The sequence below is a fragment of the Heterocephalus glaber genome, unplaced genomic scaffold, assembly GCF_053883595.1.
Source record: "Heterocephalus glaber isolate CG9 unplaced genomic scaffold, H.glaber_assembly_v1.0 deba00001465, whole genome shotgun sequence".
Lineage (NCBI taxonomy): Eukaryota > Metazoa > Chordata > Mammalia > Rodentia > Bathyergidae > Heterocephalus > Heterocephalus glaber.
In genome coordinates, this window is record NW_028258312.1 from 3,345,814 (window position 1) to 3,373,688 (window position 27,875).

At 36.9% G+C, this 27,875-nt stretch overlaps 1 protein-coding gene across 3 annotated transcripts in view; it reads left to right on the plus strand.

Moving 5' to 3' along the window:
* Epb41l4a (erythrocyte membrane protein band 4.1 like 4A) overlaps positions 1-27,875 on the plus strand; it is a 252,670-nt gene that overhangs the window by 133,975 nt on the left and 90,820 nt on the right. For all 3 annotated transcript variants that reach the window (XM_021255867.2, XM_004841779.4, XM_021255865.2), the window contains exons 4-10: positions 2,129-2,180; positions 6,495-6,573; positions 12,120-12,217; positions 13,398-13,518; positions 15,519-15,606; positions 17,911-17,999; positions 18,557-18,620. In XM_021255867.2, coding sequence (XP_021111526.2) covers positions 2,129-2,180; positions 6,495-6,573; positions 12,120-12,217; positions 13,398-13,518; positions 15,519-15,606; positions 17,911-17,999; positions 18,557-18,620 — 591 coding nt within the window. The remainder of the gene's footprint in view (positions 1-2,128; positions 2,181-6,494; positions 6,574-12,119; positions 12,218-13,397; positions 13,519-15,518; positions 15,607-17,910; positions 18,000-18,556; positions 18,621-27,875) is intronic.

The window sequence follows — 27,875 nt, forward strand, 5'->3', positions numbered from 1 at the left end:
CCTATCTTGCCAAGGCAGCTTGTGTGCAGGTATGGTACTAGGCACTCCCAGCTGTACAGCTCTCTCTAAGACCCTAGCAGCTGGCATTTTTATCTCAATCTTGTGAAACCTGAAACAAAGAAGCCCACTGACCTCCAGAACTCAGATAATAAATGGGTGTTGTTTTAACCCTCAAACTTTGTGGTAGTTTTTTATGCAGCAGTAGAAACTAATGCAAGTGTTAATAGGTATTTGTGTCTGTTTTCTTTGGTTTTCTCCTCTTTGAGAAATATAGGGCCAGGCAATCCTTTTTATTTATCATGGACGGCAAGAAACAGGCCATCCACCTAATGTTTCTATTTTATGGGAAGAATTCATAGTTTTACACACATAGAGGAATGGATCTACTCTGTGTCCAATACACAGTTTAGCATTGGGATTGATTTTGCTTGACTTGGATGAATCAGAGTTTCCCTATGAACTGCTGTTTTTAATACCAAAACCATGTATTTAAGGCATTTGGGACTTCAAAAGCACCTGACTGATTACGGCCTCTGCTTCAGATACCTTTTCTGTTTTAAAAGTCAATAGTTTAAAAGTTCCAGAGCTTTAAAAGAAATGGAAAATGATGAAGTCAGAATAATGAGCAATTTTATGTTGCTACCTTTCCGTATGTTGGTTAATTTACTTTGTAAAAAAGCTGGAAAATTGAAATTGTCATATGGGTGGCAGTGAAGAGTATTGTCCATGAATAGTTTAGTACTATAATGATGACAAGAAATACTTAGTATGGATGTTTGTATACTCTCATCCAAGGGGAAGGAAAAGGGGAACTGGGCAGGTGGGTTCTCTTGGATTTCCCTTTCAGTCCCCCGCATTCCTAACCCAGAGCTGTCAGGGGAGGTGTGAAATCTCATCAGAGCAAGGGTCCCGGGGATAAGGTGGTTCAAGTGAGCCATCTTCTACTTCCCTCCTGTGAGACTTGCTCCTTCTTTATTCAGGACAATGAAGAAATGGAAACCGGGTGGCTTGGCTCTCGGGGCCTTTCAGTTTTATCTAGGACTGTGAGAAAGAAGTTCCATCTCTGCCATTTGTGCAGGGCCCCCTCAGTGCCTTTCACTGTGTGCTTCCAGGGAACTCCTGATGCCTTCTCTCTGCCCTGTGCTTCTCCTGGGTCCTCCTGCAGATGGAGAAACCAGGCTGGAGGCTTCTCTCTTTTTCTTTCAGTGATTTTATTCCACAAAGATGGGATTTAAAGGAAAGCTTCTTCCCAGGGTCTATAGTTCTCCATTCCTGCTTGAAAAACTGTTCATTAAAGATTAATTTGGATTAATAGGCAAGTACCTTGGACTTGACTAAAGGCAGTAATCAAGAATGACCCTCACAACTTAATACTGATCAGCCCTAGCATGTGTTGCATATATTTAGTGTGAGTCTGGGGCTAAACAAAAGACTTTCCATGAATTAACTTATCTCATCTGCACAGAAACCCTGTGCAGAAGGTTCGGGGATGTCCGGGCATTTGTCCTGTGGTGCCTGTTGGTGACAAGGGAAGAGTCAGAATGAAACTCAGAGGGGTGCCCAGGGACTCAGGCCTCCAGCCCCTGTGCTGCGCTGCTGTCCTCCATCCTTAATGCTAGTTTGATGTAATTTGACTGCTTTCTTCCTAACACCTAGAAGTGTTACTTTTACAGGGTGGGACTAGAAGTGAAGAGGTTGAGGATAAAGTAGAGGGAAACATGGCTGTTAGATGATTGTGATGGGGAGTTTGGAAAGACTGGGCAGCGTTCTGTGTGGTGTTGTTTCCTTCCCTACCAGTAGTAGTAAGAAACTCACTTGTAAGCATCTGGATATTACCGACCTTGTAATCAGTATGATAATTCAACCAAGGACCCAGAAAACACTATTTGTTTTTTCTTCTTCTTTATACCATCAGCACTATTTCCCTCCTTCCTTAATGTTCCAGCCACAGAATGCTCTTACATGTTTATGTATGTATGTGTATATATATATTTATATATATATGGTAAATGAAGTGTTTCACTTGTCAAGGATTTAAATATTTAAATAGCATTTTGAAAATATTCTTGAAGTAAAGGCTAATGAAAAGTAACTAATTTCTATAATTATTCTTTTCTGCCTCACACAGTATTGGTTGGATCCTGCAAAGACCCTTGCTGAACACAAAGAACTGATGAACAGTAGGTATTCAGTTTTAACTTTGCTGAAGGGCTGATTAATGGGGTGCAGACCCGGGCTTTAGTTGGGAGAAATGTGTGCACCAGTGCTCAGGGATGATAGCGTGGTCGTGGGTGCTGTGTGCATCATGAGGCTCAGTACTGTATCAAGTTTGTCCTTGATTTTGACTGGGATTTTTTTCTATGCCTGTCTTTAAACTTTGACTTTAATGACAAACATATAGAAAAGGCAGAGAGGCAATGATTTGAAAATGAGGTGATGGGTTATGGGGCGGTTTTATTATTCACACCACTCAGTTTACTGTTCAGTAATTAAGGGATGCCCTTGTGACCTGAAAAATTACTACAGCTCCGGAGAAAGGCCATCCATTTTCAGGGGGTAGTTTTTGGTTTTATCAATATGAATATTACTGGTCCACTCAGTATAATTGTATATTCCTTAATCTTAATTTCTACAACCCACTTTTATTAATAAACACACACACAGAGGAAAATAGTCTTTTAATTTTTTTTTTTTTGGTACCGGGGATCGAACTCAGGACCTTGCGCTTGCGAGGCATGTAGCGGAACCACTGAGCTGAACCCCCGGACCCTGTCTTTTAATTCTTTTGGCTGTATCGGGGAGGCGGTTTAGTGGTAGAGTACTTGCCTAGCTAGCATGCAAAAGGTCCTGGGTTCAATCCTGAGTACTAGGGGAAAAGGAACAAAAGATAATTTTTTTCAAATTCTGCTAAAATATATATAATATAAAATTTATTCATTTGCCCCCTTTTGGGGGGTACTAGGGATCGAACTCGGGACCTTGCGCTTGCGAGGAAGGCGGTGGCACCACTGAGCTAAATCCCCAGCCCTAATTTGGCCTCTTTTGTGTACAATGCAGTGACATTAAGTACATTCACTTTGTTAGCTAGATGCAGTGGTGCACACCTGTAATCTGAGCATTGAGGGAGGCTGAGGCAGGAGGATTGCAAGCTTGAGGCCCATCTAGGCAAACTAGCAGAGATTCTGTCTCAAAATACAAAATTAAAAGAAAAATAAAAAGGGCTGGGGATGTTGCTCAGTGGTAGAGTTCAATCTCTAGTACTAAAAAAATGACAAAATCCCCTGCAGAAAAACCCATTCATATTATCATGCACCCATCACCACTGTCCTCCAAATTTTTTTCATCATCCTAAACTGAAGTTCTACCCATTCAACCAGTTTTGCTGAAGTGTGTGAATCATTCACATCAACACTTAGTGTGTTCTTGATTGCCCCATCTCAAGTGTGTTTGTGCTGTGTATGTCGGCTCCTTCTGGGTGGCAGTCTGGGCTGTGTGGTGCTTTGGGTCCAAGGGCAGGAGTGCCTGGGCCCAGAACTGGAGAGCAGGCACTGCAGCACCACTGGGCACGAGTGCTCTTTCTCCACCATCAGCAGCACTTTGTTTCTCTGCTTTTCCACCACTCTGGTAGAAACCGCTGGAGTTCACAAGTTGCAAGTTGGCTCAGTTGAACCAATTAAAAAACCAGTTGGAAAATTAGAAAAATTTCAGGAAAGATTATTTTAAAATAAACTCACACGCTTTTTTTTTTTATAAGAAAAGAGTTGAAATTTCAATTAAGGTGATAAACATGTAAATATCTTAAGGTGCACTGTTTCTGAATACAAAGTGTCTATTTACATCATATAAGATAATCTACTTAAATATCATTATAAAAGGCAATCACTTTTTTATCCTAAAAATGTAGTACTGTGAAAAATGTAATGAACAGTGAGAATAAAATGCTATTGCAGTTGAACAAATATGTCACCGAAGAACACTTACATTTCATCATGTTCATGAAGTAGTTTGATAATAAGTGAAGGAAAATGGCATCAGATCTCCAGTAGAGAACTCAGAAGGAATATCTAAAATTACAGAACATGTATTAGTCACCAGGGTTCTTCAAGTCTTGGAGTATCTACCCCTAAGCTAATTGGAAATTCCTTATTATCCTTAGAGGCCTTGAAACAAGTCTTCACCAAAGGTAGATTAGGAGAATCCCAGTTTCTGGCTCTTACCTTTTTCTGAAGTAAAATAATCTTAGTTTCACTTTACATAAAGTCTCTCAAATGTTGAATCTGTGGATTAGGATAATAATTTGACAATTTGCTTCATCAGCACTGATTTTTATAATTAGTCTTAGAATGAGAAGCCAAAAGAAAAAAAATCTAGGTAAACATATTCTTGCCTGAAAATGATAATTTCTGTAGCCTTTAATCTCTCTACTAAACAGTAGAGATGTATATGTGAGTATGTGCTCACTCTAAAGGTACTGAAGTTTTGCTTCTCCCTGCGAGGCTGCATAAAATAGTGCCAAGTCAGCAGTGAATACTAGGTATTGGCAAACTTGGTTTTCATCTCTGAGGTTTTAGTAAGTTGCTCCTTGGAGCGCCGCCTGCCTCACTTCTGTTACCAGGTTATTGTGGGACTCGAATGTTTATGTAACATTTTTGTACCTTATCAAGTGCAATCAAATGATAACAATGCCTTATATTTAGAACGCAAGCCACTTTGTATGTGAGTGGGAAATGGCTAAATTGGGCCAAGAGTCCTTAAAGCAAATTAGCCCAATTGAGTGCTTTTCATTGGGTGTTTTTCAAACTTCTGCTTAACTGTTCATCACTAAACACATTTGACATGGGTATGCTTGGTGAATAGGGTGTAATCTGTCATGTTCCAGAAAATAAAAGCAGCTCTGGGGTCTGGAGAAGGCCTCTTCCCTTTGTGCAGTCTCCGTAGCATCTGTGTGCTCCCCGCCCCCTAGGTGCCAACCCTACAGCCCTCAGGCCCAGGAAGACCCATCTGCTGGGGAACACAGAGCTTGACTGACACAGACAGATCAGCAGAGAGAGAACTTCCTGGTTCTTCTAAATATTTAATAGTCTAGCCTGCCTGACACCTATGTTCAGGGGTTAGGGGGTATTTGTCAGGAATACAAGCACAATGGTTAAGGAAACATGAAAATCAAACCGATGGAATTTGTTCTAATGAAAATAAATTAGAGCAAAGTTTTAAAGCGTTTTCTTTTTAAAAGCGGTAGCATAAGAAGGTACTAGATGAGGGAGAGGGATGGGTCCTGGCCTTGATTGTCACTTGTATGTTGGAAATCAGGTGTTGGGGTATTATAAACATAAGTATGTGTAAGTAAGAATAATGACATAGTTTGTAAATTATAAATGCATTATATCTTTATTACTTGCTCTAATTTATTTCATTCTCCCAACTTCTAAATTTATAACATTCTTATTTAGTTAAAAATGGAATAGACTAGGGTTACTTTATGATAGTTACACAGTATCAGAGACTTTTACTGGGTGTGTGCTTCCAATCTTTTCTATTTTATTTCTGTGGGAGAACTTCTGTTAAAAAAATTTGCAAGCATAACTACCATTTGGTGCACCAAGTAAAAAAATCCTGTTTGAAGGAAGCAAGCATATTAGATTTAGTTACTGCACAACTTGGAAGTGTTTAGTTTTGAAAATAGTGCACATCAGATTCATACCCTCTGAAATAGAACTATTTCTAATAAAAGATAATATAGTATGGTTATCACCCAAGGGACTTTTCATTTTTCTGCATAATATGAGTGCTTATTTTATATTTGCCCATGTATGTACAACTCCAGGCTTTGTTTCTAATTTTTTTGGTTTTGTTTTTGTTATTTATAGACTTAGTTTTTCTGTGTGTGGTAAAATGAGATGAGAAATTTCTTCTTACACATGTAAGAATCATTTTTAGATTCAGAAAAGTTTAAGAAATAAACAGATATTGGCCTTAATTCTATGATATAACCTCACTAATGTTTTTTAAAGATATACATAAGAAAATTCTAATTAATCAGTTTAAAGAGAAAATTTCTAATCCCTCTTCTCAAATTTTTCCACCGCATGTAATTTCTTGTTTATTCTTCAAGGGAAAAACATAGCTTGGCTGACATTTTATTTTTTTCACAAAAGAAATGTTTCTTGTACTTTGCAATATAGATTGATGATCCCTTGCACATCAGTACCTACAAATCTTCTCTTTAAGCAATTGCTTAGTGTCATACAGTATATGTCCTATTATTATGGTTGGCTAAGATGGTCCAACTGCTGCTGAGCATTTGTTTCTAGCTTTTTGCAAAGGTTTAATTTTTTTTGTTGTTGAACTCCTACTGTCAACAGTTTCAAACCCTGCTGTTTCCATTTTGTTTTCTTGTGTCTTGTGAAGTTCTTAGTGCAGTTCTTAATATATAATATTCTGATACTACTTTGACTATAATGTAAAATTTAGTTAATGCCTATTTCTTATTTTAGCTGGACCTCCATATACTCTGTATTTTGGTATTAAATTCTATGCTGAAGATCCGTGTAAACTGAAAGAAGAAATAACCAGGTACAGTGTTGACTGTTTTTGAACAGATACATGTATATGTAAAACGCTTTATTGAAAACAAACTAAAATTGAGGTCAACCTTTTAGATGTATGTCTACCTGAATTTTGTGTTTCATCTCCTGTGAGGATTAAATTTATACTAGCATTGTATGAGACAGATCGGTATCTGATGATAGATGTGTTTGAATAATGGCACGAACCTGGATGACATGATGATAGATTTTTGCATCTCTGATGGGCTATTCTGTATCATTATTGTTAAGCATGCATTTTGCTTTTGTAGTCATGTAAAAGTAGTCATTTGAACTGCCTAAAGGAAGAATATTTTGATGCCCAGTTTACATATGTAAATATATATTTGAAGAACCATTTATTTCCTTTTAATTACTTATAGCTAAAAATACCAGCTGTTCAGATGTTTCATTTATCTCTCCAGGAAATGAAAAGATAATTACTTTTAATGTCACCAAATATTTCAGTTAAGGTAAAATATCTAATTGATATTGATCAGGTTGTAAGAACAATTCATGACAACATTTAAAGTGGCTTATAAAGAGCAGACAGTGGTGTGGTGTTTTAACTTATTCATGACCAGTGAACTGGCTGCATGTGGTGGCAAAAGCATTTTCCCTAAATTAAGTGATCAGTTTTTCAGTGAAATTTTATCATGGGCTCAATTAAAGCCTAATGCATTACTTTAAGATTATATCTTTGATATGTAAGGCAGCCTGTGGTTTTGTTTCTATTCCTTCCTCATGTACATATATAATCATACTAGATATAGCATTCCAAAAGGATGTACTTGAGGAAAGACGAGAGATGAACAAGATATACAGGAAGATAAAATTTTAGATTATAAATAATAATATAGAATCATAATGACCTGGAGTACCTGCCATGTGTTTTAAATTTTTTCTGAAATAAATGATGCTGAAGAATTCTAAACTACCTTTGTAGAACATTCCTGACTTATCAGCCAGTTTCTATTTAAACTTTTTTTTTTTGATAGAAAATCTTACAGCCTTGAAAACCGAGAAGACATTCAATTAGAAATAAGTAATGCCTGAAACTTTTATCATTACTACTAGGTTTTCTTTCTAAGTCTATTCAGAATAAATCTATAATCTCTCATTATTAGTCCTTTAAATAATTTGTGTCCTCATGAGATCTGTTTAATTTCTTTTCAATTCTAATTCAAATGTTTTGTTTTGTTTTGTTTTGTTTGGTACCGGGGATTGAACTCAGGACCTTGCACTTTCGAGGGAGGCACCGGAACTACTGTGCTAAATCCCGAGCAAAAATTTCACTCATGATTTTTTTTTTTGTACCGGGGATTGAACTTGGGTCCTGGTGCTTGCGCAGCAGGCGGCAGAACCACTGAGCTAAATCCCCAGCCCTAATTCAAATATTTTGATATCCTTCCATGTATTGTGTTATTTATACGTCTGTGTCCTACACAGATCCAATGTCCTTAACACACACATCAGGTAAGGCGACAGGCTTTGGAGTCAGACAGCTGAGGTTCACATCCTTGCTCTGTCACTCTCCAGCTATGTAATTCTGAGATTACATAACCTTTGAAAAATCTGTTTTCTCATCTGTATAATGGAATTACAGTATATCTTCAAAAACGATGCCTGGAGACATATATAAGAAAATACACCCAAAGTGATTACTGTAATGTGGAATATCTAAGTGTTCCATAGATGGTCAGGAAAGCAAAAATGGAAATAATGAGGGCTATCTTATATTTTTCAAGTTACTGACTTAAAAAATTAGGAAAAGACCAACATGGAGCCCCGAGATGAGTCTTTCAGGTTTAAGTCAGAACTTTCTGGGTGTAGGTGTTCATTTGACTATAAATCATCATAGTACTGCCCTCTAGCCTGCATTTCCGGAATTTACACGTCAAGGCGGCATTCACTCACACACTCCTTTTCATTCTGTAACTATGCAAATCCCTGTGTTCCCGGTGCAGAGTGAAAAAAGACTCAGTCGTGATCAGGGAGAGTCCAGTTACAGTGCATGTGAAGAGAAAATCTGTCAACTGTCCCGCTGTTGTTCCTACCTGTGTTGCCACTGGCATTTTGCTGAACTTTTATGCATCTAACAACTTTCTATAAAAGAAAATGTTATTTCCAAATGACTCATTCATGACTTTTTTAAGCTCAAAAAAAGGACTGTATTTGATGTTTTTAGTTTTTGTAATACGTAACAGCATTTCGTTGGAGAGTGACATCAAGTTCACTTGTTACTGTTACCATTCTTTTTGTAAACCATAATCTTTCCTGTGTGAAGAATGCTTGATTTAGCTTCTTTACTAGCTGAGTGAGGTCCAGTCACCGGAATGGTTGTCCCCTCCTTTCAGTGAAGATAACAGTCCTTATCTGCTTCAGAGCGGAGGTGAGGGTCACATTCCTTTACAGACACAAAAGACATTTGTGAATTTGAAAGGGCTGTTCAAATGTACTGGTCCTCAACAGCTTGTTCATTCTTGGTTTCAGTTCAGCTTCTTTTAACAAACACCAGATAAAGGAAAACTTTGAGGCCAATATTTCAAATCTGTATTTGTGCTGTGCTGATTGTAGTGTTGTTTTAAATTGGAATGGGTGGGAGACCACAAACGTCTCCCCCATTCTCATGATCTACTTTGGGGGACAGTGTGTGTGTGCATCAATATATTAATCTCCTTAAGAAACTAACCAGATATTGCTTTATGAAGCCTCTGCTTTGCACTATAATGTGTTCTGGAAACTTCCTTGTTAAGCAGATCACTTTAATTCAGCAATGTAACTAGAGTCACAGTATAATTTACTGTCCAAATGCTGACATTTTAAAGAATGATGAGAAAAGTTGTTAATAGTCTTACTTTTATAATAGGCTTAAACTAGATGGAACTGTTCTAGGCAAACTGGATATAGGTTAACCCTAATTAAATGAGACATAGACAAAGATGCAGTCTGTCATGGCTTTAATCAGAATGACACAGAAGGAAAGACCCAGCAACTTTAAATCTATTTTGTCCATAAAATAGACAAAATAAGTTATAGATAGCTCAGGAGGGAGAGATGGGAGGATGGTGAATTTGAGGCCAGCCTGGACTATGCAGCAAGACCCGGACTCAAAAAACAGAACAAAATTGTGATCTTTATCATAAATTTATCTTATAGGAATCTAATAAAATAGCACAAATAATCAGATTCTTAATTAACACTAGTGTGCTTGCATTCTTCAGTTTCTTAAGGATCTCTGGTAACTTTAAAAGACAGAATGCTCAAGAAAGTTAGAGAAAGTATCCTTTTTCTCCTTGCATTTCTCAGAAATTGCAAATTAATTTTTTTACTTCCATTTAGCTCTGTTCATCTGTACACCCATCTATCAAATCAACTATTTAATGAGCACTAGTATATGTTGAGGCTCTAGATATGTCAGGGGGATATGGTTACTGTTACTTTGTATCTGGTTGTCTTTGTGTTACAGGTCTGTTTTTGTTGTACTCTCCCTGTTTCTCTTCCCTTTTGTCTTCAGAGCAAGTACATGTGGGATTAGTTCTTTCTGTTTTTGTGCTTTGCAAGGGATTTGACTATCTGGTCAAATATAAAAGTCTTGATAGAGGAAGATAAATAGCACCTGAAAACCCATTTCTTAAGGAACTGAATTTTAGGACAAAATCAAAGGTTTTATAGAGACAGGGGGGTAGGAAACACAAGTTTTCATCAAGTAAAGGTAATTCTAGCCAATGTCTCTAGATTATAAGCTTTGGTACTTGAGTTCTAATATTATTTTACTCTGTTTTTCCATCCAAGAGGAGCACAAACTATTGTTAAAAAGTGGATTTGATATGCTGGGTGAGCAATCAGGGAGTGGAAAGTGTTAATTAGAGTTGTAAAAATGAGTAAAAATTATGGAGAGGAGGTGACCCTTGGTCTGTGGCAAGAGATTTGCAGCATGAAGTAAGTAGAAATCTTACAAGTGATCTTAGGAGCTTTATCCCGAAGGCCCAGGGAAGTCTTTTAAAATATTTTTAATCATAAAGTGACACGCTTCTGTTCACCACTGGAGTCCTGTTTATCTCTTAGGAAGATTGGAAGGGAGGTAAGTATGGATGAAGGCAGGCCAGTTAAGAGGTTTTAGAAGTCTGAGGGACAGTGATCCAAACTAGGGGATGGAGAGAAGTGCATTGCTTTCCAAACATGTGTGTTTGGTGATGGAGGGTAGTTGCCAGGATTGGCCACAGAACCTGCAGGTTTCCCCGACATGGACATTTGAGATAAATACCGTAGTGCTGTTTCCTGAAATAGGCAGTGGGGGATCATAGGGCATTGAGCAGATTTTCACTAAAGCCTGTTGTTGCAATCAAAGTTGATATCCATCTTTTGACAATAATCAGTGTACCATCTAACATTTGTATTCCTTCATTAAGGACTTAGGTTATGGGCAGTTGGAAAAGTGATATTTATCACAGCAGAGTTTTCAAATTCATTTCTTTTGCTTTTCTTCGCCCCTCGCAATGACATCAAGAATCACCTTGCAAAGGAAGTGAAATCACAAAAAGCCTGAAATGTGTTACATCAGTGTGTGTGTGCATGTGTGCGTGAGAGCATGGTGCTGATGGTTCATTGTGTTGGTTCAAACCTCTGTCCCCTCTCAGCCCACTCAAAGAAAGACTGAATAAAAAGAACAAAAAGCTAATCAAAGTTCCATAACATTCTGCTTGAGAGAGTTCTAGGGTCAGAATGCTTGGATTCCAGTTCTGGACCTACTGTTAAACTAGTTATCAGATCTTGGACAAGGTACTTATCTTTCCATGTCTGTCAATTTCCTTATCTGCAGAACAGAGGTAATAGTACCAAACTCATTTTTAAAGTTTTGCCTAAGTTGTTATATGTAAAATACCTAAGATGAGTTATAATATTTACATTGTTTAGAGGTGCTATAATTATAACAGATTTTCTTTTGGTAACATGGAATGAGCAAGGCTGCAGATAATGAGCAGGGTCTTAATAAGTGGGAGGCTTCACAAAATTATACTACAATAACCTTTTTGTTTGTACACGTAATTTGGGGGCTTGGAGATAACTCCTGTAATATAGGTGAGGTCCTTGTGATTTGTTCCTCCCAGCAAGAGTATTCTGTAGTACCAGTAGTGGCAGGGCAGCAGTGAAAATGGCCAGTACTTCATGTTCAGCCATGACATCTCCCTGTAAGGTGGTGCCGTCACCCTGCCAAGCTGGCATGTGATGAGAAGAGCTGTTATTGCGGGTGGGGAGCAGCCCACCATGGTAGTGTAGTGACTAGTAGAGCTGGGATGCAAGCCAGGCTGTCTATCTTGACAGGCTGACCTTTCCAGCTGTAAGTCTGTGCTGTGTCAGTACGGGAATTCAAATGGTCTTGTCCCTCTCCACACAACAGGTTTTCAGGGAAAGGTGGAGGTGGCTTTATTTCCACCCAACATTATTAGTGTTGACCTTGCTGATCAGAGCCTGAAAGTTCAAATTTGAGTAGTGTAAGAGATTGTTAATCTCTTTTCTCCATTTCTCTTTTAGATATCAGTTTTTCTTGCAGGTGAAGCAAGACGTCCTTCAGGGCCGGCTGCCCTGTTCTGTCAATATTGCTGCTCAGCTGGGAGCATCCGCCATCCAATGTAGGTTCTACTGAAGTGTATTTGCTTCAGAAATGTCTGCAGAAAGTGCTTGTGGTTTTCTTTGTATGCATATTTATATTCTAAAATGCTTTTTATCCAATGACATTTTGTAAGGAAAAAAAAATGAATTCTATTACAATTCACATTTTAACCAGTGTCCTAATAGAAGAATTAAAAATAGAGCTGGATACATTTCTCTTGTGGTAGGTTGTATGGAGTTTTAGTTGCAGGCATAGCATTGATTCTTAAGTAAGTGAAGGACCTAAAAATCTCTTCCCCAGAGTTCAGTGATTCTACACCCTGCTGCCACTTCCGGCCAAGTGGTTATGTCTCAGAGATCATGTTGCTTCTGGGCAGCTGTTGTGAAGATTCCACATGGTTCAGTGCCAACTCTGAGTTCAGTGTGACACACGTTGGTTGCTCGTGTACATCATTAGCTCTTTGCATCAATATGGTGGCCAAGTGGGGTGGTTCTGGGTTGTTTTGCCCTTTTGGAGACTCAGGCTGAGATTATTTGTACTAATAATTATTGAGGACCTTTTATAAATCAAGCTAGTTTTGAGGGAAAGGAGACAACATCATCCGTGCCCTTGTGACACCTGTAGAAACAAAATTATATAAGAAAAAAAACCTAGGAAAAATGTCAAATAGATGTACTGGGTTAGAGGTTGGAAGGTAGATTAATATATGGAGGAAAAACTTTATAGGAATAATATAGTGAGCTTTCTGGTTTTGTTTTGATTCTTTTGTAAATGATAATCAGTTATTGCAGTATTGGGTTATTCCCATAACCATTGTTTGGGTCACGGATGTTTTGAATCACACACTCTCTCAATATCATTGTCGGAGAGGAATTATTGGGTCAACTCCAGGATTTCTATTATGTACCCTAACTTCTGTTTACCGTATTTTACTTCATGTAAACTGTTAAGAATGACAGAAATGAAAATGGTGATAATTAGAGTCTTTGGGAAAGCAGAAATGAGGAATTTGCATTGTAAGTCAAGACTTTTGTACCATCCCTGTACATACAAAGTTATAATAGTAAAATTTTTGAGTAATTGTGTATGTTTATTAATAAAGCACTTGAAGAAAAATGCTCAAGTGTGATAGGGATATTTATTCCTGTATTTTATTTCTTAAAATAGAATAAAATCACAATTTCTTTTCTTTTCTTCAGCGGAACTTGGAGACTACGACCCGTATAAGCACACTGCAGGATACGTGTCAGAATACCGGTTTGTTCCTGATCAGAAGGAAGAACTTGAGGAAGCCATAGAAAGGATCCATAAAACTCTAATGTAGGAATCATGTCTGTTAGGGCATCATCAGTCATCATCTTAGGCTCTCGACAATCAAGAAAAGTTTCTAGAACAATAAATTTTTCACCTGTCTTGAATATTCTCTTTTCCCTTCTGTGGTTGTTCACTGTGCATAACACTGAAATGCTTTTTGAAAACTCCAGCAATTTGAAAAAAGTATAAAGGAGAAAAAACTTAAAGCCAACACATTTTTGGTTAATGGTCCCTCTGACCCCTTTCTATGTATAATTTTCCACAGAGAAAATTTGTTTTGCATAGATTTATGTGCTATGATTTCATAAAAGTGGAAGCATTCTATAAGTACTATGTTTTGCAATCTTTTTTTTTAGTCACTAGTATCCTGTGAAAAAACTTTAAAACTATGCATATTATTTTAAACTGAAAAATAACAACAACTGCCTTAATGCATTTTAGATTTGCTCTGTGTTAAGTACATAAATTCTTCACAATTACAAAGTCTGTTCAGGCTGGAAATCCCAGTGACACTGGTGTGGAGGCTCAGAGAGCATTATGTTGCCACCACACACACTTCTGAGAATAGACACGCTCCCCTGGAAGGGTTTTCAACTAATAGCCTGGAACCTTGAAGTTATAATTTAATTATAGTTATTTTGGTTAAATCCTCTATACTGAGTAACTTTGCTTTCTTGCTTCTTATGTAGCAGTCCCCCTTGAATATACTTGGTTTCAGATCTATTACAGTTAAGGGAAAAAAATGTAGAATTAATCTGCTCAACAGAAATGTTTGCCTAAAGGATCTGTTTGAGTGAGTAGATGCAGAAGTCAAGTGCTGAATGGCAATCAGAGAAACCAGGCTCTCCATCTTGTATTAGCATGCAGTAAAATGCTCTCCAGCCTGATTATAGAGTCCTTCATTTTAAGGTTTTGCTGAAGTGGATGCTAAGAGACTGCTGGTTATATTATGAAGGGTAGCATGTTTGGCATATTCTGAGAATGCTAATTCTACTAGGAGTTTCAAAGTACAGTTGTATTTTGAAATTACTATGAAGCTTTAGGTAGAGGCACTCTTATATGTTTTGTGTGATAGTGTGGTTGGTGTGACTGTTTTTACTAGGAATAAAGCATTATCAAAAGTTTGGTACCTTTCTTGTATCTAATTTGTGATGAATATTCCCCATGCATTTTACAAATAGACTCTATGGCTGGCTTTTCAGTATGCCATGACTGAAACAAGGGAATGCCTCAGAGCAGGATTTCTTAAATTTATAAAAGTTTATAGCTCCTTTTGTTAACCATTAAAACCCACCAGTCCGTCAATTGATTTCTGGCAGATGCACCCCATCATTAGGAATGAATACTCTTTTCTGTATATTATGACAAGTGAAGATTTCTATATTATTAAGAAAATAAAAAGTGCTATTACAGATTCTGTATGTTACTGATATATTTCTGAACTATACCTGTGCTCTGGAGATGTTGATGTGACCCTGATTGGGTGCTGGAGGCCTCATTCCCCTCTTCTGGCCACTGTGGTGCTGGCTCCTTTTGCTTCTGATGCAGAGCTGCTGGTGCATGGAGGCATTTTGCTCTTTGCGAAGTGTATGCTTTTTAATTTGAGTGCTTATAACCTCAATAACCTCTTTGGGGGCGTTGAAACTGAAAATTTTTAATATATGCTAGGGCATTGAGGATAGGATATAATGAGCAAGAACAGATTTGGTAACTGAAATTAACTTAATGTAAGCATCACTGTAGAGTACAAGATTTTGTCACCAAAAAGGGAAAGGTCTCCTTGAAATGCAGAGACTTAGTTTTGCATTAGTACAAGGGATTATTTATTGTCCACTGAATCTAATGGAGATAGTTTTCTTTTTAATTTTATTGGTATAATTTAGATATACATATTGATCGCATTCATCATAAGGAATTTGTACCTGTACATGATGTATCTTGATGAAGATAGTTTTCATCCCCCTAAATGCAAAAAGTAAGGCTCTTTGTCTTTATTCTGGGTATAGGGGTCAGGCTCCTTCTGAAGCTGAGCTGAATTACTTGAGGACAGCCAAATCCCTAGAGATGTATGGTGTTGACCTCCATCCTGTCTATGTGAGTAACATTTAATTAACCCAAAATATTTTAAGCTGATGACATTTTTCTTAAAAAGTCACTGAAACTCCCAAAGGAAAGCTGCATTCTCATTTCTTAGCAAGTAGATGGTACTTTTTTTATCTGTGTTTTTTTTTTTTTTGAGCACAAAGCAGCTCTTGCATGGATTAAACCCTAATGAGCTTTGCATAGAAGTCTGTGATTATATTTCCATGTGTAGAAAACAATTAACTGGCCTTGAAAACACAATCTGGATAACAGCTCCAAAGGGCTTAGCTGAATGTCAAAACAATTTAAAATTGGTCTATAATTGATCGCATTAGACAGAAAACAGGAGGATTTTCCAAAAATAGTTTTTATGGCTGAAAAACATAAGTTAACTTGCCAGATAGAGCAGATGTTAGGCAACAGTTCAGGTGCAGTGATAGGTAGTTCTGTGTTGGACTTGCAGGTTTCATTGGGTAGAAGGGTTATTACTGACTACAGGTATCACTGACTAGAAGTATTTTTGCAGATTTCCTTTGGTGACAGATGAAATCTTGCCAGATAAAGTCAGTGAACAGTTACACTGGATCTGCTATTGAGTATTCTGGATCCAGGTCTTACTCTTTGAGTCATTTTTCTTAGACTTCCAATTGATTATTCTGTGTCAGTGCCATTGCAGTGCTGTTGCTTTTGATTTTGTAAGAGTGTAGTTAGCAATGGTCACATTTGATTATTTGAGAAAATGAGCCAAGTAACTTATGCCTTTTAGGAAATGAATTACTAGAGAGTATAGATAGACTTTTTGTCAGTTGAATTAGGAACTCAGTTTTTTTTTTTTGTTTGTTTGTTTTTTTTGGTACTGGGGATCGAACTCAGGTCCTTGTGCTTGTGCAGCAGGCAGTGAAACCACTGAGCTAAATCTCCGGCCCAGGAACTCAGTTTTTAAGGAATGCCGATAAAACTTTCTCTAATGTGAATGACTCACTCATTCATTCATTTTGTAATATGCCTTTTGCTTAGAAGGCTTTTCTGAAAAATAAATGATATGATATTATTTTTGAAAATTAGAAGCATCCCTGTAAATGTGGTAGTAAAAGTTACAGATTTGGGGGAAGTAGTAGTTCCCTAATATATAGATTCCAATCTCATTAAGTCATTAAATGCTTCTTAGTACTGCCCTTTAAGAAACCGCTAAACCTTGGCGGTGTAATTATCTTTTTCCCTCCTAGCCATGATAATCGTGTTAGGTTTTCAGGTTTAAAAAAATATTTATAGGAAATTTATAGAGAGAATCTTCTGCAGAATGCTTTTGCTTCTGTAATGTTTGTTCTATTTCACAATCAATTTTTAGCTGTTGGTGGGAATTTATTAGAAATGAGCTAATTTGTTAGAATCTTCCATATGTTCCTTTAATATTGAGTTTCTATAGCTAAAAATGGGCAGCAATTGCCCTTCCTCCAAAATATATTAGTTGTTCTATGTCCCTGTGAATATAGCTTTGAAGGCTGTTAGATAGTTCTGTGTATGTTCTTGGTACCCACTTCTGTGTCTTTTTCATTTCAGGATCCATTTTCTTAGTTTAGATTTTTTCATTGCCTGGAAATAAGGGTTCTCCAGTCTTTACCATAAGAGGTTGTATTTTTAAATTTTGGAGTGGTCTTAAAGTTACAAGAGGAGGAAGGAAGGAACATGTTAGATCTCAGAAAATTTAAGTGTCTGTCTGCTGGCAGCTATCCAAACCTTCTGAGGAGGGCTGTGGTGGAGGTGACCTGGGCCTTATGATTGTCCACATCAGGGAGTAAAGTCGAGACAAAGCATTTGAAAGCACCTTTGATAGAAACCAGTGGTTCTCAAGTCTTGGCTACACAGGAGGATCACTTGAACATCTTGATGATATTCAGACTCTTTCACCAGATTCTGATTTAACTGGTTTCAGTAGCACTCAAGCATCGGGAATTTTAAGCTGCTTGGGTGATTCCAGTTAATATGCAGCTAGAGTTAAGCTAAGCACTATTGTTTAAGCAACTTTGAGTAAATCAATCAGTAGCCAAATTGATAATCCAGGTACCTTTCAATGCATGTAAGGTACAAGTATGAATTAACATTAGATCGAAAAATTCTCTCAAGAACTTTGGAAAAAGTAACCATGAAGTTAGCTACTACCACGGCTTGGCTAGCTTTTTATGCTCATGTCTTTCAAAAAACTAAATCCCATGTTATTACAACAAATTACTGTATATTTATATGAGCAATTATAGTTTTATAAATAGCTTTTATGTGAATAAATTCATGGATTTAGACATATGTTTGTTTTTGCAGGGAGAAAACAAGTCCGAATATTTCTTAGGATTAACTCCAGTTGGTATTGTTGTCTACAAGAACAAAAAGCAAGTGGGGAAGTATTTCTGGTAGGTATAACTGGGGAACAGAATTGGTATTAAAGTTATACATTATGAGTATTAAATTTATAAAGCTCTTTTGCCAGTGAAAGGGTTAAGGAAAAGAAAACAGATACATTTTCAATAGTTGGCAAATAAGTGAGTGAAATTGGGTGTACATGTTCTCCCAGTGCATCTTGGTATATATTGTCTCTGTAAATTTCAGGTGCTGTGGGTTTGGACTCCCTTGTCCATAGTAAAATTTTCTGCCTACTGCATCATGGGCTCATGGGCTCTGGACTGCTCTATTTTCATTAACTCCAACTGGGGAAGAACTGGAGGATTAGGGAACCTGTGGCCCTGCTTAAGTCTGGGAAGGTGGTACTGTCAGAACTTCAGGATTCCAAGCTTGTTTGTGCACTGAATGAAGAAACAAAAGGACGAGTTGAATTATGTTCAGGGAACTAACTAGTTATTGCAGAAGTATTGAAAACAGCCTATATGAATCAGTCTTTTTTCACTGAGTACTTCTCTGAATTTCTGAAAGATGAATTCTTAAAAACAGCACCATCTGCTTTGTTTTTCAGGCCTCGAATTACAAAGGTTCATTTCAAGGAGACTCAATTTGAACTCAGAGTACTGGGGAAAGATGTAAGTTTTTGTGAGCACTTAGCTTAAGTGCCTTATCTGTTCCATTATAGCTTGAAGACATTGTGATAAAACTATCATATTTTCTTCAGCTGCAGCCTCAGGGAACCAGGGTAATTAATTCAGGTGCACAAATTCTCAAGGAAGGGAAAGGGAAATGAGTAGAAATGAATGAGATGGTAATGGAAAATGTCATTTTGGTTTAAGCAAAGGAGAGAAAAACCTTTCTAGGGCAGAGGAGAGAATAGGAGGTGATTATCATTATTACTGTAATTTGCTTTTCAGCACTGTCTTGTGAAGGTAGGATTCATAGACTCTGAAAGGTGTAGCCTGCGTACTACAAAAACATGTCCTAATTTTGCTCTAAAGTTAATTAAACAACCCATTGGAAGTTATACTTTTGCTGTTTCCTTTTTAAGTCTGATAGGCAGACTGAATGGGAATTCTGGGCACTTTCAAAGGAGAATGGAGGGTGAGGTGCTGAAATGCTGGCCTGCCCCTTGGCAGCAGCTGGGTAACGAGCACAGTATTTGTCGGAGCCTGACTGTGTCTTCATGCCTTGACAGGCAGCTTTAGGAAACTGGTTGAAAAACCTTCCTTTTGATCTACCTGTGAAAGTAATGCTGCCTCGAAGTGCTATTAGTATAATTCTTACGGGATAAATTAGTGAAAATATGACATATGAGAATTTATTCTTTTTCTTTTGATACTGACTTTATGCGGAACAAAAACTAAATGTGAGCAAAATTGAACTGACTTCCTTGGTGTTATAAAGGTTTAAGTATAAATCAGTGCTTGTGTCCACCTGTAAAGATACAGGAACGGTGTAGCTGCCTCTGTGGTTGGAGCATGGTTGTTTGGTAGAGCACATTACACGTGGCAGGTACTCAGTAAATATCCATCAGATAATCAATGAAATGATTGCTGAGAATATGTACTGCCAAATCAGAAGACTGGATACTACTGTTGGTTCTTTTAGGGAAAAAAAAACCCCACTGTGAACTATAAGGCATACTTGCATTTACTGGTAAAGTTAAAATTGTATTTTGAAACGAGTTTGAACTTGGAAGGAAGGGAAATTCCAGATTTTAAAGAAATGATAATCTAAAACGTCTTAGCAGTTCTTAGTGGTATAGTTTGGAGAAAATCTACTGTGTTCTTTAATCCTTTATTAGACTTGTCAATCTTAAAAAGATATGCAAATGTAAGGCTGAATTAAAAATCATTTAAAAAGTAAAGTTTTGTAGTATATTTCCCTATCCTTGAGTTCATATGACTCACATAATAATGCAAGGAATAAAGTCTGTTAAACATATTCAAACTAATGTGTCAAGTATATTTTAGCAGAATATGATAAAATAACACTCTTCATAGAAGCATTACTATTATTCAAAGTATTCTTTATCCTTGTAACTAAGTTGTTTTGGTAAGTGCTGCCCTTTGGTGAAAAACTTTTATGTTATTTGTACAGTGCTCTAAAATGTATTCTGCTGTTTCAGGATAAATATCCGGTAAAGTCACAGCTAACTTGAACTTCTAGCTTCTTAGACTTCTTTATAGCACTAATAAAATTAATAATCATTTTGTTATTTTTCAGTGGCAGTCTCCATGGTACAACCTGGTTTTCTAGGGACTCTGCTCAGTCCCTGTCCTTTCAGCTTTGAGAGGGAATGGATGTTTGGAAAAGTCTGAGGCACGGCACACTCCTAGGTCTTTAAGCTTAGTATCAGTGGTCTTTAGTGAGGTGGCACTTAATGTCGAGGCTTGAATTAAAGGGATTTTTAAAATTGTTATTAATAGCACATTAATTTAACCTGAACATTCTATTTCCTGAGTGTTCTTGCTTGCAGGAATTTTTTTTTTTCTTTCTCCACCAGAGCAACCGTGTAAGGCAGTGATTTACATAATGGTGGAATTAAGTTGATTATTATGGAGGCCCAACTGTAATCACAGATTGAATTAAAAAGCTCCTTAAAACCCATCACCTGCAACAGTAATCACATTCAGCTTGAAAAATGGTTGAAGTGCTTATTGTGCTGGTTTTCTGGTCTGCTGCTCTGGTCAAAGAGACTTAACTTGGTATGTTCAGTGATTTTAGGCCAAACTTAGACTCTCAATAGGTATGGTAGTTTAAATAACACCTCACAGAAAATAAAATCATTGGTATAAAGATTTAGCCTGATGATGGTAGAATATCTGGAAAATACTCTTCTAAGAAGAAAGCTAATTATTTCTTATTATCCTGAAATTCAGAAATAATTATTAGTATTTTGATACAGTTGCTTTCAGATTTTGACTCTTTAATGTGCGTGTATAATACATGCCGATATATAGATCATTTCCTATGTAGTTTTACATGCTTTTATACTTAATATTATATCCTAAGAATTTTTCTTCCTTTATTATATTTATCCGTATGTGGCTCCTTGGTGTTCAAGTTTTGTTTTGGTTGTTTTTATTTTTTTATGCTGTTGTGGATGCAATCTTTTATTCCTATTATATTTTCTAACTCTTGTTTTGCTAGGAGAAGTGAAAGCTACTGAATTTTATATGTTTACCGCAGATCTGGCCACACTATCCAATTCTTTAAAAAAATTTTTTTTATTATTATATGTTTGCCATACACAGTGATTACATTCAGGAATAAGAAGAGTGCAGTTCCTAGCACTAAGCCCCAAATGTGTCATGTATGTAGTAAGCACATTTGTGGAATAAATAAAAGAATGAGTAAGTGATTCTGTGATTACTTTTATGTATCATGAAACTAACCTCAGCTAAACTTCCTCAGTGTGACAGGATAGGTTTCTGGCAACTCTGGTTATGAGTAATTAGACCCCCTTGGCAGGAATTTTGGGCCCGCTTTGGGAGAGTACACGGGAAGTGAAAGTGGCCAGGAATTGTCACTGTTGGTCAACAAGCCCAAGAAGCCTGCTTATATAAGTAGGGCATTCTTTTATATTTTCACTGACACCATAGATTTAAATATATACATTTCATATATATATATATATATATATATATATATGAATGAGAAAATAATTCCAAATTTACAAAGTGGTAAAAATTAAAATATTACAAAGAACATGTTCATCTACTATTACCCAGAGTTAGTTGTATTTTATTCTGCTTCCTTAATAGTTGTGCTTTTCTCTCTTCTCACATGATTCTTTTCTGAAAATGTGAAACTGAGCTACATATGTCACAGACTGAAGATTTCAGTAGATATGCTCCCAAGAATAAGGTTATTTTCTGATGTAGCCACAATGCAGTTATCATCGTAATAAATTTATACCGCTACTCTCCTGTTATCATCCATCTTCTATATAGGAATACCACTTGTGGCATTTTCCCCCAGTAGTATAGAGTAGTTAGACTCCTTTCATCTGGAATGTTTTCATACCCTTTCTTTGTCTTTTATGACATTGGCTTTTTAAAAAACTATAGTTGCACCCTATTGTTTAAAAACAAGAAACTTTTCATTTTGTATTTTTCTGCCATTTCTGTGTAACTGGGCTGACATGCACCCCAGATGTAAAAGTGCATGAGTGAAGTTGTGTTTGTCTCAGGGTCTCATCTGGAGACACATGATGGCTATTTGTCCCTTATTAGTTGTTAAGTTCGATCACCTGGACGTGGTATTACCTGATTGCTTCACTATGTAATTCCTCATTTGGGTCTTTTTTTTCCCCTTGAAGTTAGGATTAACTGAGGCTTTTTGCCTGATCCAGTCTTTTACTGTGATGATTGCAAAATGCTAGTTTTCCAGCTCTCCTACTCCAGCCACATTTATCAGTCTTCAGCTTTAAGAAAGACCCCCTTTTCTCTCCTTTTGATTAATCTATTAGTGGCATGAACTTATTAATCTTTGTTTTTCATTGGTTTATATTACTGTATCTACTATTTTGATGTTTAGGTTTTCCTAGATTTGATTAATAAAAGCCCCTTCACTCTGGTTCCTTGTGCCCTTTGGACCTGCTTCCATCATTCCTTGGGTACTTACTTGTTTTCCTTTTGGGTATAAAATGATGTTTCAGGAGAATTTGATATCTATACCACCACTACCCTAATATCAGCCATTTCTCCAAGGAGTCCTGGTTCCTATTAGTGCGAAAATGGTCAAGATCTGATACTAGGTGTGGTTGTTGGTACTGGGATTGCCTTGCTTTCTGATGTTTTCAGTGGGTAGAACTAGGGACTCTATGCATGCATAATACACCTAATTCATATGCATGTGTATATAAACCTAGACCTATTAGAAACCACACCTTCTTAGACACACAGGGTTCTTCCTAGCCTTGCTCCATTTCAATTTTTATATCCTTTCTTTGTCTATTGGAACCTTGACTCTCAACAGCAGTAGTACATTTATTCTTTTGCTCAGTTTTAAAATACATATAAAATAGTTTCAGAATTACTTTGGCCAAACCACGAAAATTTTTTGCAGTTTTCTCACCCACATACACTGTCTTGCCAAGACAGGGCCTGTGCTGTGCTGTGTTCAAAATTTACTTGGATTGGTCCCCCTCCCTGTCTACATTCCTTTCTTCCTTCCTCATTACTGTGGTTAGGTATTCACTTGAAATCTAATTAGGTTTATTTGTTTCAGTTCATTTTCAGTATGGTTCCTTCTGTTTCACATTCTTACTTGTTTAATTTTATGTTTTGAGTATGAAGAATATTAACATATTTCCCAAAGTCAAAAGCTATACAAAAAGGCATATGCAGAAGTTTCACTAACTCCCATGTTCCTTTACGCCTGTTTCCTCATCCTTCTTTACAAGCATCAAACTTAACTGTTTTCTACTTTGTATTCTTTTTTTCTACTGTTTTTCTTTCTCTTTTTTCCTCCCCAAAATCTTTCCCCCCCACCATACACCGGGCACGCACACTTTGAACACATTTACCCATTGTTGTTGCCACTTTCTGAGCAGTTCTGAAAGTTCCCTTTTGTGTGTAGCTTTTTGAGATATGATCAAAAATACAGTAAATGCTGCTACCAAATGCTATCCAAAAGAAAGGGAGGCTTCACAAGCACAAGGACCCGAGTTCGATCCCTGGTACCAAAAAAAAAAAAAAAAAAGACAGGCTTGTAAAATCATTACTGTGTCCTTATCCTCTTTATTCACCGGATCTGGCACTGTGTGACTTCTGGTTCTTCCCCAAAGTTACAATGACCACAAAAGGTAAATGTTTTAAATTGTTTCAGGACATTAAGGCAGCTATGACAGTGCAACTAGACACTCTTAAAAGAGGACTTCCAGAACTGCTTCAGAAAGTAGGAAGAAGGATGGGACAAGTGTGTTCAAAGTGAGGGAACATATTATGAGGAAGATTAATGGCAATGTGTCTTTTACTGTAATAACTTTTTAAAAACTTAACTGTTCACTATATGGTTTGCTTATACCTCATATCAATTAAGAACTTTTTCATTCTTTTGTACAGAGTACTCTGTTGGGTGTCTATCTCATAGCTTATTCAACCAATTGCTTATGCTTAAATAGGTAGTTTTCATTATTTTGTACTTAAGTATTTTCCTTCATTCAAAATTTGTGCATGTATATTTTTGTATTTTTGGAGTGTTAATCTGTGGGGCAAGTTCCTAGAAGTAGGATCGTTTGGACAAAGGTAAGTACATGTGTAGTTTTGTTTGGTGTTGCTGTGTCCACCTCCCCATCCCCATCTCCTTCCATAGTTGTTGTACCATTTTGCATTTTTACCCACAGTATGTGAGAATATTGGAACTATAGATTTAGTATTTCTGTGTATGGCTTTCTTAATAATATTTGGATCCTGATGCCCACCTGACAGTTTGGTTGGAGTCTTTCAGATTCAGTGAGGAACTACTAGACTTGTGGTCAAATAACATGACTTCAATCCAGGGTTCCCACTCAGCAGTCTAACTTTGGACAAATCATTGGACCATTTCACCTACATTTTCTTATCTGTAGAGTGAGGATGGTAGCATATGTCATGTAGAGTTGTGGGACTGACTACCTAGTCTAAATTTGGACATGTGCTAGGTACCCAGTCCATGTCTCTTAGTCAGCACTGTCTTGATGTTACACCCCCCCAGAGCTAGTGAAGTCTTGCCTAGCAAGGGACTGAAGGATCACCTTGTTCCTGCTGTTTTTGTCTAGTGGATAGCTTGTCCCAGGTCCAGAAGGAAAGCCCATGTCTTCCAGACCCATGGCTTTTCCTTTGCTTCACTTGCTGAAGTATTTTTGTTGAGTTTCTTTGTAATTGAAACAGAGGCCATTTGTTCAGAAGTAATGAAAATTGTATTATAAAAAATTTGAAGAATATCAGATCCTAGCAGATATTCCTTCATTTTAATATGCTAAATAGTATTTGTCATTAGGTTATTTTTAACATTTATAAAATTGAAAATAAAATTGTGATTAAAATAAAAATTTTATCAGTATGCACACATCAGGGAGAAACGACATTTTGGAAATACAGTTTCTCTAAAGAGCAGATGAGGAAAAGATAGAATAAAAGCAGTAACAGAAGTAAACCATCTGGACTTCTGGGTTTGTTTCTATGAGTTCCTTCAACTAGAAAGCAGAATAATTTAATATAATGGTTTTGAAATTATACTGAAGTGAATTATTTGCTCAAACTAACTAGGAAATTAGCCAATACCTTACCAACTAATGGCAAATTCACAGTGCACATTAGCATATCAAAAAATTTCAGTACTTAACGCAGTGCTTCCTCAGGCTTTTTTGACCTTAAAACCCTTTTATACCAATATTATAAGAATGTTGTAAGAACCATTCTTTGAGGAGCATTATGTAAAGATAAAGCTTGAGCAAATAAGATAATATATACTCAGTGTTATAACATTTCCTTCTGACTTTCCTTTCCAAGTAATAACAAGACTGGTATTTTTTTTTAAACCAACGCTAACTCTGTATTTGTTAGCCAGTTTTGATCTCAGGATGCCTAGAAAAAAGAGTAATGAAAATTATGAGGAAAGCCGTAAAACAAACAGCATGCTTACTTGTCTTGTATATAAAAGTAAGTTTCAATTTTTAAAACTGTAATCATTCAACTCACAGTTTAGAAAGAAAATTGTTCAAAATTTTATAATATCTCTTTTGTGTCTATTTCCAGCTGAAGAATATATTTTCTGTTCAGTTTCATCACTTGCCTTCCTTTATTTTAGCAGTAATTAAGAAAAAAGTTAGTCATTTTTATCAGGCCTCTGATATTTTTCTCTTTGTGTATGAAGTAACAGTTGCCAAGTATATGTGTGTCTGTCTATCCATATATCTCCTACAGATTGAATGTAAAAAATGCAAAAAAAAAAAAAAAAAGCAGTCTCACAGTACTTTAGACTTGAAATCTTCATACTTGTAATCCTCCCCCTTGTCTTTAGCCTCTCCTCCATATCCATGGAGGACTAGTAGGAAGCCTCCCCAACTCAGGTCTTTAGGTATTTGTGTAATGATTGCATCTTAGCCAATGTTAGAAGTACTAATCTCTTTTGCTCTTAAGTACTGACTTAACAGTGTACCTTAGGTTATTTGTTGACCTTGGGTGTGATATAAGTGTCTAATAATAGGATTGAGAAGATGTTTGTTGCCATAATTCTCTGGAACCTCAGGAAGACAGACTGTCAAGCTGTGGCTATTTTCCAAAACAGATACACAGAGAAACCAGTACAGGACTGTGTGTGGCAGTAAGGGTCTTTGGTCAAGAACACAGGCTTGGGAGAAGCAGTGAAGCTGGAATAAGTAGTTCTGCTGCTTGGAGTGTGAGCGAGCTCTGTAGTGATCCTATCAGTAACTTCAGTGCATATAGGAGCTAAGCAGAATAGATTTATTTCTTTAAGCTCGCCGGGAGGGATAGAGCCAGGAGAAATGGATAAAGAGCCTGAGAAGAACAGAGGGATTTGGAAATTTGTCAGCATGGGACAGGTCCTGAGTTCTTTCAAATAATGGAATTCAGGCTGTGAGCCTAGTTAGTACAGAGACCCAAAGGACAATTATATCCACATGATGTCTGAGTATACAGTGACTTAAGATTGATTTGTTTATAAAATAAATAATTCAGACAGTTGGTAAAAGAAATAGATTCAGATAATAGCTTTCCTTCTGGCATGAAATGACCAAAGCTATAAAAATGTTTGAGTAGTCTTGCAAAAGCAAGCATTAGCTAAGATATTTTAGCATTAGCTCAGAATGAACTTCTTTTTTTTCAGTGCTGGGGATCGAACTCTGGTCCCTGCACTTGCACAGCAAGCAGTGAAACCACTGAGCTAAATCCCCAGCCCATGAACTTCTTTAATGAAGCAGCTGCTCATCTTTGTATGAATGAGTGGAAATGCACTAATTGGCCATAGCTATTTGGAAAAGGTTTAATAAGTAGGAAAGTGGTAGAAAGAGACGTTTGAAATGCCATCCAACTCATTCCTGCCAGCAGTTACTGTATGTGGTAAAAGTACACAGAATTTATCCAGAATACCTGGCTCCCATTTTAGTTACTTTAACTCTTCTTTTGGTATTTGGATCGTTCTGCCAACAGTGGGATAAAAGATAGACAGCTTGTTTTAAAGCCTTCTGCAAATGAAGAATGAGTTCATACTTTCATGGCAGAAGCAATTAGGAGGCCTGCTGGGGGACTCTTTTGTTCTTTTAATAAACCTGAGAAAAACTCAATTCTGGTTGGATTTAAACAAGCCTTTTATCATTGCATTACATGATGGTATTTAAAAAGTGTATTAAGAGTTAGATACCCTGTGACCAGGTCTCTACTTGAAAAGTAAAAAAATATAGACATTAAGATGAAGGATAAAATGAAAACCAGTCTAAAAAAAGTTGGAGATTTGGAGGAGATAATATTTTATTTAAGTCTGGATACTTTTTAATTTCTTTTCTACTTTGTGGAATTTGGAATATATGTAAATAAAACAGTTTTTGACATTCTGATTTGGATGCTTAAAGTACACCTTACTAAGAGATGTTTCTGCTAAGTTGGGAAAGTGTCGGTGTCACAGGGAGGTTGTCCTCGGCTACCATTTCTTGTAGGCACTAGTGCTCAGTATGTGTGGTGGTGGCAGGGGCAGCCTGGGCTGGCACTTCCTTTATCTTAACAACTTACCTGACAATGCAGTGGCAAACAAACTCATTGTAAAATGAATAACCTGTGTGTTATATTTTAGGATAACCATGTGCCTTTAAAAACACTCACCCCTAATAATAGAAATACTAGTTGCCTCTGGGGAAGGGAATTGGGGACAGTAGTAGGAGTGAG